The sequence below is a fragment of the Chenopodium album genome, chromosome 8, assembly GCF_948465745.1.
Source record: "Chenopodium album chromosome 8, dcCheAlbu1.1, whole genome shotgun sequence".
Lineage (NCBI taxonomy): Eukaryota > Viridiplantae > Streptophyta > Magnoliopsida > Caryophyllales > Amaranthaceae > Chenopodium > Chenopodium album.
In genome coordinates this window covers 29,060,904-29,076,466 of record NC_137841.1, presented here as the reverse complement: position 1 = coordinate 29,076,466, position 15,563 = coordinate 29,060,904, and the positions used below count along the sequence as shown (strand labels likewise).

Sequence of the window (15,563 nt, the reverse complement as noted above, 5' to 3'; positions counted from 1 at the left end):
TACAAGAAGAGTTTGTGATGCAGGGGAGAGGGCACCCCGCGGGCATGGAGAGGCCGCGGGGTTTCTGAGCTTCAAAATGACAAATTTTGCAAATTTCGACCATGAACTCTCCGCAGTTGCCCCGCGGAAGGAGAGAGGTGCGGGTCAATTAGAGAGGGCGCAGCTCCTCATTAAAGCAAAATTTGAAGAAAAACAATCAGTTTATGGCCGCGGGCTCCCCGCGGGCGCGTCAATATGGAGAGCCCGCATACCCTCATTAAGGTAATTTTCTCCAAATTTTCCAGGAACTTGCCGCGGGCTGTCCGCGGGCGCGGCGATGTCAGCGCGGGTGCAGGGGGGTTTAATTTTATGCGGCCGATTCTTTTTCTCTCTCCTCTCTTATTTTTCCCATCACTCATATTTTCCCCTCTTTCTCTCTCATCTTCCTCTCAAACCCTAACCCCCAATTCATAATTTTCTCATCAAATTGCTTGATTTCTCTTAAATTTTCACCTTAATCTCTTACTTTTCTCCACTGTCATCAAGTTTGGAACCTTTTTCTCGTGATTTTTCGGGAAAATTCGGGTTTTTGAAGCATTTTTAAACTTGCTTGGTGCTGAGTCCGTTTTGGTACCTTGTAGTATTGGGGGTGTTGTGTAGTTGTGTGGAGTATTGGTGGTGGAATTAGTGTTGAGAAATTGTTGGTGTGATTTCTTTTGAGCTATTTGCTGTTTTTGATTTGGTTATCATGGATTTGTTGAGAAAAGCCAAGGGTAGCAAGAAGCGTTCCCATCAATCACCCGGCCAATCTTCTCATAGCCAATCTTCTCAAAGCCAACCTCCTACTAATCCCAATCCTCAAGATACAACCCATCTCTACCTCTTCCACCTCTTAAATTCTACAATCGGTCTAAACAAGCTCCCATATATAATAAAATGAAATCCCGAAAGTTTAGACAGACTCGGAATTACTATCGTGATGACATGGTCAAGTTAGGAATTGAATCCGACCTTGACATCCTCCTCCACAACCTCCGTTTGACTGAGTTTGTTCGAACTTCTCCTAGAACATACTTGGAACCCACCGTCGAATTTTTCTCAACATTTGAATATAATAGGGTGGGGGATTCAGAGTATCTCATTTCATTCCAACTGTTCATTGTCAAACACACTTTAAACCTCTTTAAATTCAATGAAGCTCTCGGGTTCAACCCTCATGCAGATATTCTTGAGTCACTCCTTTCAAACCCGACCACTTACAATGAAGTTGCTTGGTGGAGAACCATTGCTCATAAAAGAACTTTTGATTCCAAGAATTCAATTGCTAGTGAAATCATTCATCCGGCCCTTAGGATTCTTCATAGGGTCCTTGGTTATGCCGTATTCAACAAGCAAGTTCTTGGTAAGCTTTCTAGAGAAGAGATCATGGTTCTATGGATGGCCACCAAATCGGATTTTAGGCCTCGGGTTAATTTTGGATACATTTTATGGAGTGTTGTCGGGTGATTATTAGTGGGGTTAAAACCGGTGAAATTCATTGTGGAGGAATGGTGACGAGGTTGATAACTCATTTGAAGAAAGACGGGTTCTTGAAGTCTTGCACTCCGGTTGGAGGGAGTGAAGACATGTTACTAAATTTGAAGTAACTTAACACCCTTCGCTTCATTAATAGTACAAGGAACGCCGATATTTATTCTTGGCTAGTGAAAAATGAGCACCACTGCTTGCTCCCAAACCCGGCCGCAACTTCTATTAGTCGGGAGGCTAGGAATGTTTGGATTCCTCCTAAGGATGCGGGGCAAGTAGTAGTGGATATGGAGGAGGAGGAGGATGAGGATGAGGATGTCAATGATTATGATGATGATGGTGATGATGGTGATGGTGATGGTGATGAACAACAACACTTTCAACAACATCGACAACTACATAACTACCAACAAGATCCCTACCTTAGGGAAATGACGGCAATGCGAGAGCAAATGGAGCGCATGCAATTAAGCATGCAAGGTATGTATGTCGGTAACCAAAACATGGCTTTTCAAACTAGCGCCTTATACGATGCTAGTGTACGTAGGGGGGAGGTCACTCCTCCGGTTAACTACCCTTATGAGCAGGCCCAACTAGGGCCCGTGCCATCTTGGGGTGGTGACAACCTCCCAACGTACCCTTATTAGCAAGGGGTCTCAAACCCCGATGTACCTAGGCGTGAATTCCCTGACAAGTCCGGTCATTATGACTACCGGGTTTCGGGGGGGAGTGACTATAGGGGTGATCCCAACTACCCCTATGTTCACCCCACTCACCCCGAGTTTTGCATCCAACCCGAGCCATATGACCAATTGTCCGCATCCCAACTTGACCTTTTTAAAGGTCAGTATGGGTGGCCACCCGGTTACACCGGTGGTTGGGATCCCTATGGCCCCTCATCGGGTTTCTCTTATGATGGGGATGCGGGTGATGGTTGTGTTGGGCCTAGTGGGCATTAGTCCCCCTAGGGTTGTTTATTTACCCCTTTTTGATACCTCTCCTATAGTTGCCTTTGTGTGTAGAGAGGTGTCGTAAAGGGTGTTTTAGGGTAGGTTTGGGGGAGGCACCTTGGACTTGTGGGATATGTTTGAAAAGGTTTTGGTCGATTTTCTTGCTTTGCTTTTTGGTAGTCAAGTTGGTATGTTGTTTATTATGTTGTCTTACCTTTGATGTTGTTTTGGGATTTCCACCATTGATGATGATGATGATGTTTTTCTAGGTTTTTCTATATAGTTTTCTATTGAGTATTCTTTTGTTTGCTTTTGTTTGGAAGTTACTAACAATTTTCTTTGTATATAGTTCTTTATTTTTCACTTTGCTCTATTGCTTATGCTTTGGATTACAACGATTCGTAAGGTGCTCTTTCACCTTGATTATGTAGCATAGCTTTGGCGCCCGGTAAGATCTTTCTATTTCTTTTCTTTTTCTTTTCTTGGTTGCTTAGTTTAGGATTAGCTTTAAGATGAGTTGAATGGTTCGAGGATGTTTGCTTTGTAACACCTAGCGTGTTTGGGGTCATTGGCGTTGTTGCCGAATGACCATTTGTTTGACGATTGGGTATTACTTGTAATTGCTTACATTCTTGTGCTTTTCTCTCTTTATTTTGATTTTTAGTTCTTTTCTTTCTTTCAAATAAAAATAAAAACATTTTTGAGGCTATTCTTTTTCTTTTTGCTTGTTTAGCTCTTTCTTTGGACATTCTACAACTCGGAATTTTGCCTTTGCATGTATGCTTTCCTATGTTTTATTGGTGTGCATGTTTTGAGAGTATTTGCGGTTGACTCTAGGATAGGGTATGCTAAGGTAGCGGTTTAGACCTTTTGGGGCCTTGAAGCCGGATTCCTTTGGGTTTGTGGTAAGACGGAGTTGCTTCCTTCGGTGGATTTGACACCTTTAGTGAGTTTTTGCTACAACCTTGTGAGAATTTTTCTTTTTCAAGCATTCATCATGTATTGATTGTGCGGCATGGATCCTTGGCCTTTGCATACCTAATCTTAAATCTTGACTTATCATTCTCAAACACGAGACCAAACCAACTAGGGAGGACAAAGGCATCTTTTCGAGGTGGTAATTTTTCATTTCTAGGATTTTTCTTTCTTTTTAGTTCATTGGGTTTACATTTGCCTTCTTACTAACCATTTGAGCCTTTTCCCTTCTTTTCAAGCCACATCTTTAGATCTTGAGCCTTTTGCATTTTCGTTTCCATTATTGGTTTTGTGAAGCAATTGATCTTTATTGTTGGAGTTTGTGGTGAAGAAGTTTGGGTAATTGGTTCTCTTGAAAGCAAGTTTATTTTGTAATATTTGTGTGAATAACGGCAAGTGAATAAAGTAAAAGTCGTCTAAAGTAAAACAAAAGGCAAGGACAATGCAATTGCAAATTTGTAAAAGTCGTCCCAAGTTTAAGAGGCATGGACAATTGTTTTGATAGAAATGAAAATACAAAAAAAAAAAAAAAAAAAAAAAAAAAAAAAAAAAGGAGTGAAAATGAGAAATTTTCAAAAAATATTTTGATGTAAATTCTTTTCCCTTTCCAAGAGGACAATGCTTCCTTTTAGCTTGGGGGAGAAACGTTTATGCTTTTTGTATATATGCTTGTGTATATAGCTTTGAATAAGCTTGGGGGTGTTCGTTTGTTTTTGTTTGGTGACTACTTGATTGTGATTCTAAGAAAGGGACCGTTCTTTGCTTCAATTTTAGGGATACCACCAAATTTTAAAATTTTAGCCTACCCCTAACCTTTTGCCCTTACGTTACAACCTTTGGGAAAGTCCTTTCGACCTATTGGTTAAGTCATATACCGAGGGAGGGCATTATGAGTTAAAGCCTAAGGAAAAGGGATGCAAGGTCAAGATGTCGAGAAAACCCTCAAATTCTACTCTTTTTCCGGTTCCTTCGAGGAACCATAGAGACGCTTACTAAGGGAAGATTTGAAACCATAGGCGGCTAGATTGGTTGGAATGAAAGAGGATTACGCCTCATTAGTTCTCTACGCTTAGCATACCTTATGTTTCAATAAACCGTGAATATCTTGAAGCATGCATACCCATTTCATATAGAAAAGTGTTCATGCATTTACATTTGACCGTTTGTGAAAGTCTTTGTCAAGAGCTATTTGTTTGGATATTAGTTTTCCTTTCTTTTCTTTTTAAATGATTTTTCCTCATTTTATTTCAAAGAGTTGTGGGTTAAACTCTTAGGAAACCCTTACGAGACCTCACTTGTCCTCTTAGGTGACTTTGGGGTTTAAAGGGCTTGTAGCTAAAAACAACCGTGATTCCTACGATAGTGAGTCTTAGTGTATATTCTTCTTCTCTCTTTTTCTTTTCTAAATAAACCCTCCTTATTCTTTTTTAGCTTTTGTTTTGTTCGGGACGAGCAAAAGTCTAGCTTGGGGGAATTTGATGAGTGTCATTTATGGCACTCATAAGGTAGTGTTTTAGGATGTTTTCACTATATTTTTCATGCTTTTCTTTTATCATTTTGGTCATTTCTCCTTTAGTTTCTCTATTTCTTCTTTCTTCGTGTTTTACTTTCCTTTATGTGCTTTTCTTCGTGTTTTCCTTTTAGATTGCTCTTTTTCTCTTCTATTTTCTCTCTTTGGTTTCTTTTGTAGGTGCCTAAGGACTTAGCTTCGCAAAGGAATCAAGAGGAGCAAAAAAAGTTAAGGAAAGGAGATTCAAGCCTCTTAGAGAGGCCTTGGAGAGAGCTCGAAGAGGGCGCTCTGCTTCTTCTCTTTGCCGCGAGCGCGGGTTAAGTGCATCAATTTGGTGATTTTAGGCAGGAACTCTCCACGCCCTAGCCGCAGTCTAACCGCGAGCGCGGAGAATCTGGAGACCGCGACCCCCTGTCTTCACCGGGAACAGGGCATCTGCCGCGCCCTAAGCCGCGACCGCTACAGTACCCGCGAGCGCGGGTCTTGCCCAGATTGCCCGCGGAGTTAGTTATGGGTTCCGTACCCATTTCTGCGCACCCGCGGGATCTTCTTGGAGAGGGCGCGGCCGATCAGTTTTCCTTCTTTGTCTATAAATACTCTTGTAAATCCTTTTGAAGGCAAAACTTTTAGATAATATTTCATTTGCTTAGCTTTTAGAGAGAGAAACTAGAGAGAAGTTAGAGAGAAAGTAGAGATTGTAATTCTTGGATTTGATTTGTAATTCAACATTGCTTCTTCAATCAAGTTTGAAATTCTTCTTCATATCAGTGAAAGTTTGTGAGATTTCTTTCCTTTGAATTTACTTCAATTGCAATTTTCTTTTATGCTCGAATCTTTGGTTTGGATTTTGATTTAGTTTTGAGAATTTGTTGATTGATTGTATTTTCTTTTGATTTAGCTTGAGATGAATATGTTTATGATTGAATTTGTTTTGGCATTAAATTTCACCATGATTAGTGAGTAGATTAGTTGCTAGGGAAAAGGGGAAGCATGCTTGATTAATGATTTTTGCTAGTTGATGATCATTGATTGATTGAATTGTTGCAATTAAATTGGTTAACATAGTTGTGCATGTGATTAATTATACGAGGAGTGATCAACCTATAAGATTAATCTAGATTGCATTGCAAATTTTAATGATATGAACCCTTAATTTGAGAATTGCTTTAATTGATTGAATTTGATTGTGATTCTCCTTGCTAGCCATTCATAGTGAACCCTAGCTTGGTTTATAGGAGATAACCTTTGAATTCCTTTAATTGCAACTATTGTTTGTCCCTTGCAATGTTTGAATCAATTAAGCGATCTATCAATTAGCATAATTGTTGAGCTTGCATGTGGAACCTATATCCCTAGTGTTTAGCATATTGATTGAATTCTTTGATTTGTTTTGATTCTTGTTATTTTAGTTACAAAACTCAACCATTGATATTCTTCGATTTAGCTTAACATTAGACTATAGCATAGCTCCGATTCATTCCTTTGGGTTCGACCCTTGACTTACCGCGTACTAGTATAAGGTTTGTTAAGTGTTTACAAATTTACTTTGACCAAAGGAGAATTAGATGACGACCTAGTTTTACCCCTTGCCAGGAGCTTGCAATATTATGTATAAATAGTTGTATTCCACTATCTATTTTAATCTCTAAATTACTAGTTGTAACATTCTGTAAATTTTTGCATGTCACTTGCATGTCTTTGTGACGAGTGGCAAATTTTACTCAAGCATGTTTGACTTTATATTGTAAATATATTTAGCATATTTATAAATAAATCATGCACACATGTTTCCTTGATCATATATCTATGTGAATGATTTTTTGGCTAATTTGTTTGGCACTATATTAAATATTGGGATATGAATTGATTTCATAAGTATATATGTATTGTTTCTGTATGAGCAATAATTAAATTGTTATTCTTATTTTCTTTTATCATAAGTGATTATTACTAGCTTAGTGAAATTTTCGAACTTGTGGTATAAATAAAAGTTTTTAATAATTTAATTAATTATTGTGCCTAATGTCCATTATTAAATATTTGTAGAAATGGGATTCAAAACCTTGGTTGGTGATTTGTCCTCTACCTGACAAACTTGATGGCACCAATTATGACATAGGAAAATTCAATATTTGCTAAATGAACGCGAGGTTCTAGAACCCTTAACCGCTAATGTGACCAAACCTAAAGATCCTAAACATGAGAATTACGATGAAGAAATGCAAACTTACCTTGAATGGTCCAAAAGGGAACGTTCTGCACGCTATACTATGTTGTACTGCATGCATAATGACCTCATTGGTGAGTTTTGGAGTTGTTCCAATGCTCAAGAGATGTGGAACAAACTTAAGGTCACATATGGTCAAACATCTACTACAAGGCTTCGTGCTTTAAACCTGAAATGGATGCAATACTCAAAGGATCCAAAACACACCATGGCAGAACATCTTCGTGTGATGGGAGCCTTGATTCGTGATCTTAAGACTGATGAAGAACAAATCTTGGTTGTGATTCGTTCATTACTCGATGAACCTGAACATCGGAGGAACTTCAAGGCTCTCATGACTCACACTGAGAATATCAAGACCTTTCAAGACATCTCTAGACACCTTGAAATGGAGGATGAACGCTTACAAGCAGCTGGTCCTAAGACTGCTAGTGCCCATGTCGGCCAAGATGTGAAGCGTAAGGCTAAAGATCCCAAGCAAAAGAATAAGGCTACGAGTAAGCGTTCTTCCAAAGGACCTAAAAATGGTGAGATTCGTAAGCACCAAAATGGTAAGTCCCAGGAAAAAAAATGTAGCTCACATGACATGCTACAATTGCCGAAAGAAGGATCATTTGGCTCGGGATTGTCCCGAACCAAAGAAGGTATTGTTTTTCTCCAACTATTCTAAGTGTTTTCTATGTTCTGATGCATTAGTTGCTAATACTCTTCCTCGATGGATTGTAGATACAGGAGCAAGCAAGCACATAGTTTGTGATAGAGTTGGCTTTGTGGAATACCATCAAGAGTTCCGGTGGGCACGTAAACTGTCATGCTTGGAAATGGTAGTGATGAAGAAGTCCTTGGTGTTGGTACCTACCAACTTAAACTTCGTGGAAGAAAGACCTTGCTATTGCATGATGCTCTTTGTAATTTGATTTTCTGTCGTATCATTGCTACGTTTAGAATTTTCATTTAATTTCCAATCTGATAGTTTAGATATTCGTTATCATGACATTTTGTATGGACATGGTAGTTTGGTTGATGGTTTCTTTAGACTTGATTTGGATGATAATTATTATAATAATAATTCCACGTTTGCCTACGTCTGTACTGATAATTATGAATCTGACTCGTTAAAATGGCATGCTAGACTTGGTCATATTGGCCAAGAAAGAAAGACAAGATTAGCTAAAGAAGGTTTGCTTGAAAATATCACTAGGGCTAAGTTACCTAAATGTGAACCATGTTTCGCAGGTAAAGCATTAAAGAAGCCTTTTGGTAAGGCTCATAGGGCATCTTTTCCCTTAGAATCAATTCATTCTGATATTAGTGGACCCATGAATGTTAAAGCACGTAATGGTGCTACATATTTTCTCACATTAATTGATGATTATTCACGTTTTGGTTATGTATATTTGTTATCTCATCGTTATAAAGCACTTAATTGTTTCAAACGCTTTGTAGCGAAAGTTGAGAACCAAAGGGAGATCAGTGTCAAAACTCTTCATAACGATTTTTGTGAGAAAAAGGGTATACTTAGACAGCTTACAATTCGCGACACTCCACAACAAAATGGTGTTGCGGAACGGAGGAACCATACCTTACTAGACATGGTAAGATCAATGATGGCCCATGCCAACCTCCCTATTAGTTTTTAAGGGGATGCACTTTTAACGGCCACCTATATCCTTAATCGCGTGCCTAGTAAAAGTGTACACACCAATCCATATGAGTTATGGACTAGAGCCCTACACACAAGTATGGGAAACTTGGTGTTCATTAGATACCCATCCCAATCAAAAGGGTATGATATGTATGGTGAACATCCTAATGGAGGCATGATTGAAATGGAGTCTCGCAATGTTGAGTTTCTAAAGGATGAGTTCCCTAGTATAGGTGAGATGAAGAAGGACCTAAAAGTTACAAGAAGATCCTTCACTTGGAGTGGGAGGGGAATTTGAAACTCCTAATGAAGTCTAAATGTTACCCACTAGTGATCATGATCCTACAATCTTAGGTGATAGTGGGAAAGAGTCAACTAGTTTGAGCGACAATGGTGGTCCTACTTTAAGGAGGAGTGAGCGTGGAAATATACCACGATGGTACTTTCAAATTGAAGGTGAAGTGTACCTTTGCACTCCTTTAGCTATAGATGAACCTTCTTATGGAGAAGCAACAAACTCACCTAATAGTTCGGAATGGATGGATGCAATGAGGGATGAGATGGAATCAATGGCAAGGAATGAGGTTTGGGAATTGGTCCATCTCCCAACCAATCGTAAGTCTATTGGAAATAAAAGGGTCTTTAAAATTAAAAGAAGGGCAGATGGATCAATTGATAAATTTAAGGCCCGTTTAATAGCGAAAGGCTATACCCAAATGGAGGGCATAGACTATGAAGATACCTTTTCTCCTGTGGTGAGATTAGCGTCTATTCGCTTACTTCTAGCCTTGGTTGCCCATTTGGTTTTGGAATTATTTCAAATGGATGTTAAGACCGCGTTCCTAAATGGAAAGGTAGAAGAAGAAATTTATATGGATCAACCCATTGGTTTTATCTCAAAAGAAAATGAGGACAAGGTGTGTCGCCTCAAACGATCCATATATGGTCTTAAGATGGTACTTTAGATTCCATGAAGCTATAACTGCAATTAGCTTAAGCGTTGTGGATGAAGATCATTGTGTGTATGTCAAGAAAACAAACAAAGGAATTTTGTTTCTTACTTTGTATGTAGATGACATACTTATGCCTAGAAATGACATGGAGATGATCAATGTCACTAAGGCGTGGCAATCCTCCACTTTTGAGATGAAGGATATGGGTGAAGCCAGGTTTGTCCTTGGTGTTGAAATCATTAGAGATCGTTCAAAAAGGCTAATTGGTCTCAGCAAGACATTGTTTGAACAATTTTGAATGCAAAATTCTAAACCCGTTGATACTCTAGTCGAAAAGTGACTAACCTTAAGCCTTGACATTGTCCCAAAACAGAAAATGAGAAAGCAAAAATGAGTACAGTTCCTTATGCAAGTGCAATAGGGAGCTTAATGTATGATATGTTATGTACACGGCCTGACATATGCTTCGCGGTTAGTTTGGTAAGTCATTACCAAAGTAATCCGGGGCCCACTAAAAGAATCTTGCGTTACCTTCGTGGTACGATTGATCTAATCCTATGCTATCAAGGTGGAGATTTGAAGTTAAAGGGCTACACAGATGCACATTGGGGTGGTGATGTAGATGAGTCTAAGTCTACCTCTAGTTTTGCATTTATTTTGGGAGGTGGAGCAGTTTCTTGGTGTAGTAAGAAACAAGATTGCATTGCACTGCTACCATGGAGGCAGAGTATATAGCAAGTTGCCTTGTAGTACAAGAAGCAATCTGGTTTAGAGTCTTTCTACAAGATCTCTAACATATACTCATATCCTAATGCTATCAAAGAAAAAGAAATAGTCCTTAAACATATTCCCACTTAAAAGATGATTGTTGATCCTATGACTAAACCCATCCTTAGAGATGCATTTCAAACTCATATGAAGAATTTGGGTTTACGTAAAGTTGATGTGTCTAATTTATATAGTGTTTTACCCCCGTCCCTTGGTCATAATTAGTAGTATTTTTGGCTCTTTAGAGCCACTTTTATTACTAATTGGTGTTTTCTAGTGTTTTTGTAGTTTTGCTTGAGTTTTGTAGGAAATTGCACATTTGGAGCGTTTTCCGAGTTTTTTCATGGAGCAACAACGAACATTAAGAGGACACGACCATTTTGAAGCCCAGGACCGGTTAGAGCCGGTGATTAAGGGCTCGGTGTGTGATACCAGGGCATTTGGACCAAGTATTCAAGACCCGAAGAGGAAATCCGAATTGGGCCGAAAAATCAAACCCAATCGAAGTCCAAGGAAGAGACCGGGCCGGGCAAGCTTGCGCCCGATCGGGCGGGCGCGCAAAAGAAGGCATCAGCAAAGGCGCACCCGTCGGGTGAGCATTAGCTCGATCAGGCGCGGCTGCCAGGAGAGGTTTGAAGAAAAAGGCAGGCCCGATCGGGCGGCCCGGGCGCGTGTTTTTGGAGGCACCTAATTGCCGAGATCTTAGTTTTTAATTAGGATTGTTTTAGAAATGTTTAAGTACGATTTTAGTACGTAATTTTTATTTACCTTCTCTTTTAGACTTTCTCTCTCTACTTAGAATATTTTCTCTCTCTAAAATTCTCTCGTTCTTAATTCAACTCCTTAATTCAGATTACTTTTGGTAACGATTTCTTCTCTATTAATTTCAGTTATTTTCTTTAATTCTTTCATCATGTTTTATTTTATTGCTTTTATTAGTTTAGATTTAATTATGCGTGAGTAGTTTTATTTCTAGGGTTTATGGGGATCTAATAAATAATATGAAGGGGTAATTTGTGATTGTTGATTGTCAATACTTAATTATTTTCCAATTGATTGATTTAATGCTATGCAATTAGGTTTACCATATTTAATTGTATGAGTTTAGCAATATTGATTATAGATTCTAGAGATGAGAATTGATGTTTAGGCTTAGTTTCAATAGGCGGACTAATTTATAAATGGTTAAGTCGAGATTCGAGAGATAAGATTTAATAACGGTAAATTAACTTTGTGATTGTAATACGTAGCGAAAGCCCTTTATAATCTGAATATCGTTTATTGGTGAACCTATACCCTAGGCTTTTCTTTCATTGATTTATCTCTTATTTTAATCTTGGTCGCACGCTCCATTACTCGTATGGAATGGAATCTCTATTTTTTTTTTTTTTTTTTTTTTGGATAGCCTATAAGCTAAGTGGGAGGTATAATATAGCCTTTGTGGCCAAGTAAGAGATGTTGGAGATTATGTGGCCTCCAAAGTCTATCCTATCTTAAGCAAGTATTTGTTACTCGATATATATCACTTAAGGGGATAATATCTATATTTAGGAAAGTAAATAAGATGATATTTATCCCGTAAAGAGTTGGTTACACCTAAAATCTTAAGTGATAAGGACTCCTGATATTATAAATATGACATCCGTTGTAGCCAATAGACGTACAATTTCACAGAGAAATAATCCCCAAAATTGAGAGTGTTTTCCTTTAGAGTCATCGTCCAAGACTTTGGGTTTTGGAGTGTGACAATCATTGAGGACTCAGTGCGGTTCGTAAGGCGAGTTCTAGATCTTGTTGAGCTTCCACTAGAAAGGTAAGTATCGTGACTTACCCATTTAATTCTTATAAATATAAAAAAGTAATTTGAAATAAATATATAAATACATGCGCCTTGCATACAAAAGAGCACGCCTTCGCCTTGCGCCTCGCACCTAGGCTGCAAGGACCATTTGCGCCTTGGTGCGCCTTGCGCCTTGCGCCTTTTAAAACTAAGTTTCTCTCCACTACATCCTATGTAAACAAAGTGTATGATTTCTAATGCATCAATTCTACATTCAATTAAGGAAAATTTTCTGCAGGAAAGAACTTAATAGTACCATATGCAAGCAAATATAAAAACGTGAATAAGTCACCTGCTGATATTTATTCTCCAAAGATGCAATCTGATCACTGAAGTCCAAACCAGTCTCATTTGCCATCTTCCTTACCTGTAAAAAAGAATAACTTAGAACATTGAAAGCCCTTTATCACAAATAAAATAACCCATAAACAGACTATACGACTCACATCGATAATCTTCTTTTGAAGGTCCATCAGAGGCTTCTCAAAGTCCAAAGTGACCGGCTTCGGCTTCGTCTTCAAGGGCTTGAAAGGTGATAAATGTGTGAGAATTCCACCCTTGACATTGAGATCAGGATCTTCAGGCCAAGGATACTCATGCTTCTTCACTTTCCTTAACTTTGCAGACACTGATAAGTTCATCTTCTTCTTCCCAACACAAAGTAATCGGGTTCGGGTCATTCCAAGCTCCCTCAAAGGGATGCCATTCAGACAACTATTAGAGCTTCGAAGCCCCTGAGCCAAGCCAGGAGCGCCAGTTGCCCTGCTTCCAGGGAGCAAAGTCCCAATTTCATTGTTCATCACTAATTTCTGCAACACATTAGCAATCAAATTTCATTCAATAATCAAGTTTATAGTTAAATTCTAACATATAGCAAATAAAGTTGATAATCTACCCAATCCCACCTGCATTACAATAGTTAATCACTATAAATCGATTTCACAACATGAATCAAACCAACATCTTACCTCAGAAACTGCTTCTTGGAAGAAACAAAACTTCACAAGTGGCTTCAATGGAGAACGTGGAATTGATATTGATCTTCGATGATTACAATGAGATATAGGACAGGTCTAGGTTTTGGTAAGAGGTTGTTAAGTGTTAACTTACACATGTACTAATCTCTTACAGCACACATTAATTAAAGGAACAAGCTAGACCCCAAAGTTCGGGCCGGGCTAAAATAGTCTATATCTCGGGTTGAGCCCAGATTTGGGCCGGAAATTAAATTCCAAACTGCCTAAATTGGTTGGGCTTTTTCGGATTGGGCCAAAAAATCAACTAAAAGAGTAGAGAAACTTATGCTTAAGCCTATTCCAATTACAAAATTTACCCCACGCCCTATACAAATTCATAGCTATACCAGCCTAGTGTAGCTAAGTTAGCTACAACAATTTTAAATATGAACAAATATTCTCTCTGTTTTTAAATATTTGCTTCACTTGTCTTTTTTGACCGTTTTTAAATACTTGCTCCATTTCCTTATTTGAAAAGGTTTTACAATATTTAATTGATTTCTCTCACATAGTGGACCCACCATGATCATATTTTATTAATTTCATATTCTCTCTTTTCCAATTCTCTCCACTACTTTTGCTTTTTATAATTTTTTTTATTTTTCCACCTACCCCACTACCTCCATATTTTATTACTTTTTTCAATTTCTCCTAAAAAACTCCGCGCACGGAGAAATTGATCAAGTATTTAAAAACGGAGAAAGTAGTATATAAAAAATGAACATACGTTTTTTTTCTCTTCCTTATATTTAACTCCATCTCTCTTCTTCTTTCTTAGCTTTATTAATTTTCTCTCTCTTCTGGTTTATTCTCAATTCAAAATTTCTCTCCCGCTTTTTTCCTTTCCTTAAAGTTTACTTTTTTACATTCCTTCAATCTTTAAACTTCTTTGTCCTACTCCGAATATTCTCCAATTCGTCACCACCGTAGCATTCTCCATCGTCATCATCTTCATCGCGATTATAAATCTTGAGGTAATTTAATTTAATATTTTTGTGTGTGTTTTTGAATATGCATGTAAATATTGTAAAATTGTTGATTTCAATCAATTTTGCATTTGTGATTAAAAATCTATCATGTTATTGATCAATAATTATTGTCTCTATGATGAATCAAGATTAGATTTAAGGTGGATATTCAAATTTTTAGAGCTAAAATAATTACAATTAAACTTGAATATAATTTTTGTATAAAGAATGAACACGGAGTACTTTAAAATTGAAAAAGTTTGTACAAAATGAACATTTAGTAGACTAAAAATGAACATTACATAAAAATGAACATATTTTAACGATTTATGTTAGCTTTATTTTTCGTAAATTTATTACTACCTCCGTTACATATTAGTTGCAACTTTTGCCAAAACGGGGTGCTACACATTAGTTGCAACTTTCCATTTTTTCCTATTTTAGTATGTTTTTTTAAATGAAAGTACAAAAATACCCTTACTAAAGAACTCATATACACCATTAACTACCTAAATCATTTTATTAAATTCTTAATCTAACTTATTAACATAATATTTTTCACCATATTTAACTCATCTAAAACATAAATTAAATCAACAATTTAATCCAAATATTATTCAATTGAATCAACTCCCACGAACAGTCGAACACCAACTTCTCAACGTCGTTGCCGTATCCAACCACCATCGTCAACGTCGCCGCTAAATCTACCACGCACTACACCACCGTCAACATCGTTTCACCATATTATAAGTCGTTGTCGCATCTAACCTTCTCCAGTGTTCTTTTCTCCCTCTCTTCTTTTTCTTTTTTTTTTTTTTTGTTAAATCACTTAGATCTAATGGTTTGAGTGGTGATTGAGATAGTTTGGGGTGGTTTAAGGATGGTTCGGGGTGGTTTCGGTGTGGTTCAAGGTGAGTAAAGGTAGTTTTGGATTGGTTTTGGACTTTTGGGGCTAAGTGAGGGTTGTTGTTTTCGGGTGGTTTATGGCGAGTGTTGGTGGTTTATGGCGAGTGTTGGTGGATTTGGGATGGTTTGCCTGAGAGGGGTTGGTTTCGGTGTGGTTCAAGGTGAGTAAAGGTAGTTTTGGATTGGTTTTGGACTTTTGGGGCTAAGTGAGGGTTGTTGTTTTCGGGTGGTTTATGGCGAGTGTTGGTGGTTTATGGCGAGTGTTGGTGGATTTGGGATGGTTTGCCTGAGAGGGG

The 15,563-nt window shown here is 38.0% G+C and overlaps 1 protein-coding gene across 1 annotated transcript in view; it reads right to left on the bottom strand.

Annotated features, from left to right (window-relative positions):
• LOC145641810 (acetyl-coenzyme A carboxylase carboxyl transferase subunit alpha, chloroplastic-like) overlaps positions 1–13,498 on the bottom strand; it is a 32,593-nt gene extending 19,095 nt beyond the window's left edge. The window contains exons 1-3 of the mRNA XM_081692777.1: positions 13,343–13,498; positions 12,821–13,183; positions 12,667–12,741 (exon numbers count right to left, since the gene is read on the bottom strand). Coding sequence (XP_081548903.1) covers positions 12,667–12,741; positions 12,821–13,174 — 429 coding nt within the window. The 5' untranslated portion in view covers positions 13,175–13,183; positions 13,343–13,498. The remainder of the gene's footprint in view (positions 1–12,666; positions 12,742–12,820; positions 13,184–13,342) is intronic.
• Between the last annotated feature and the right edge of the window lie 2,065 nt (positions 13,499–15,563).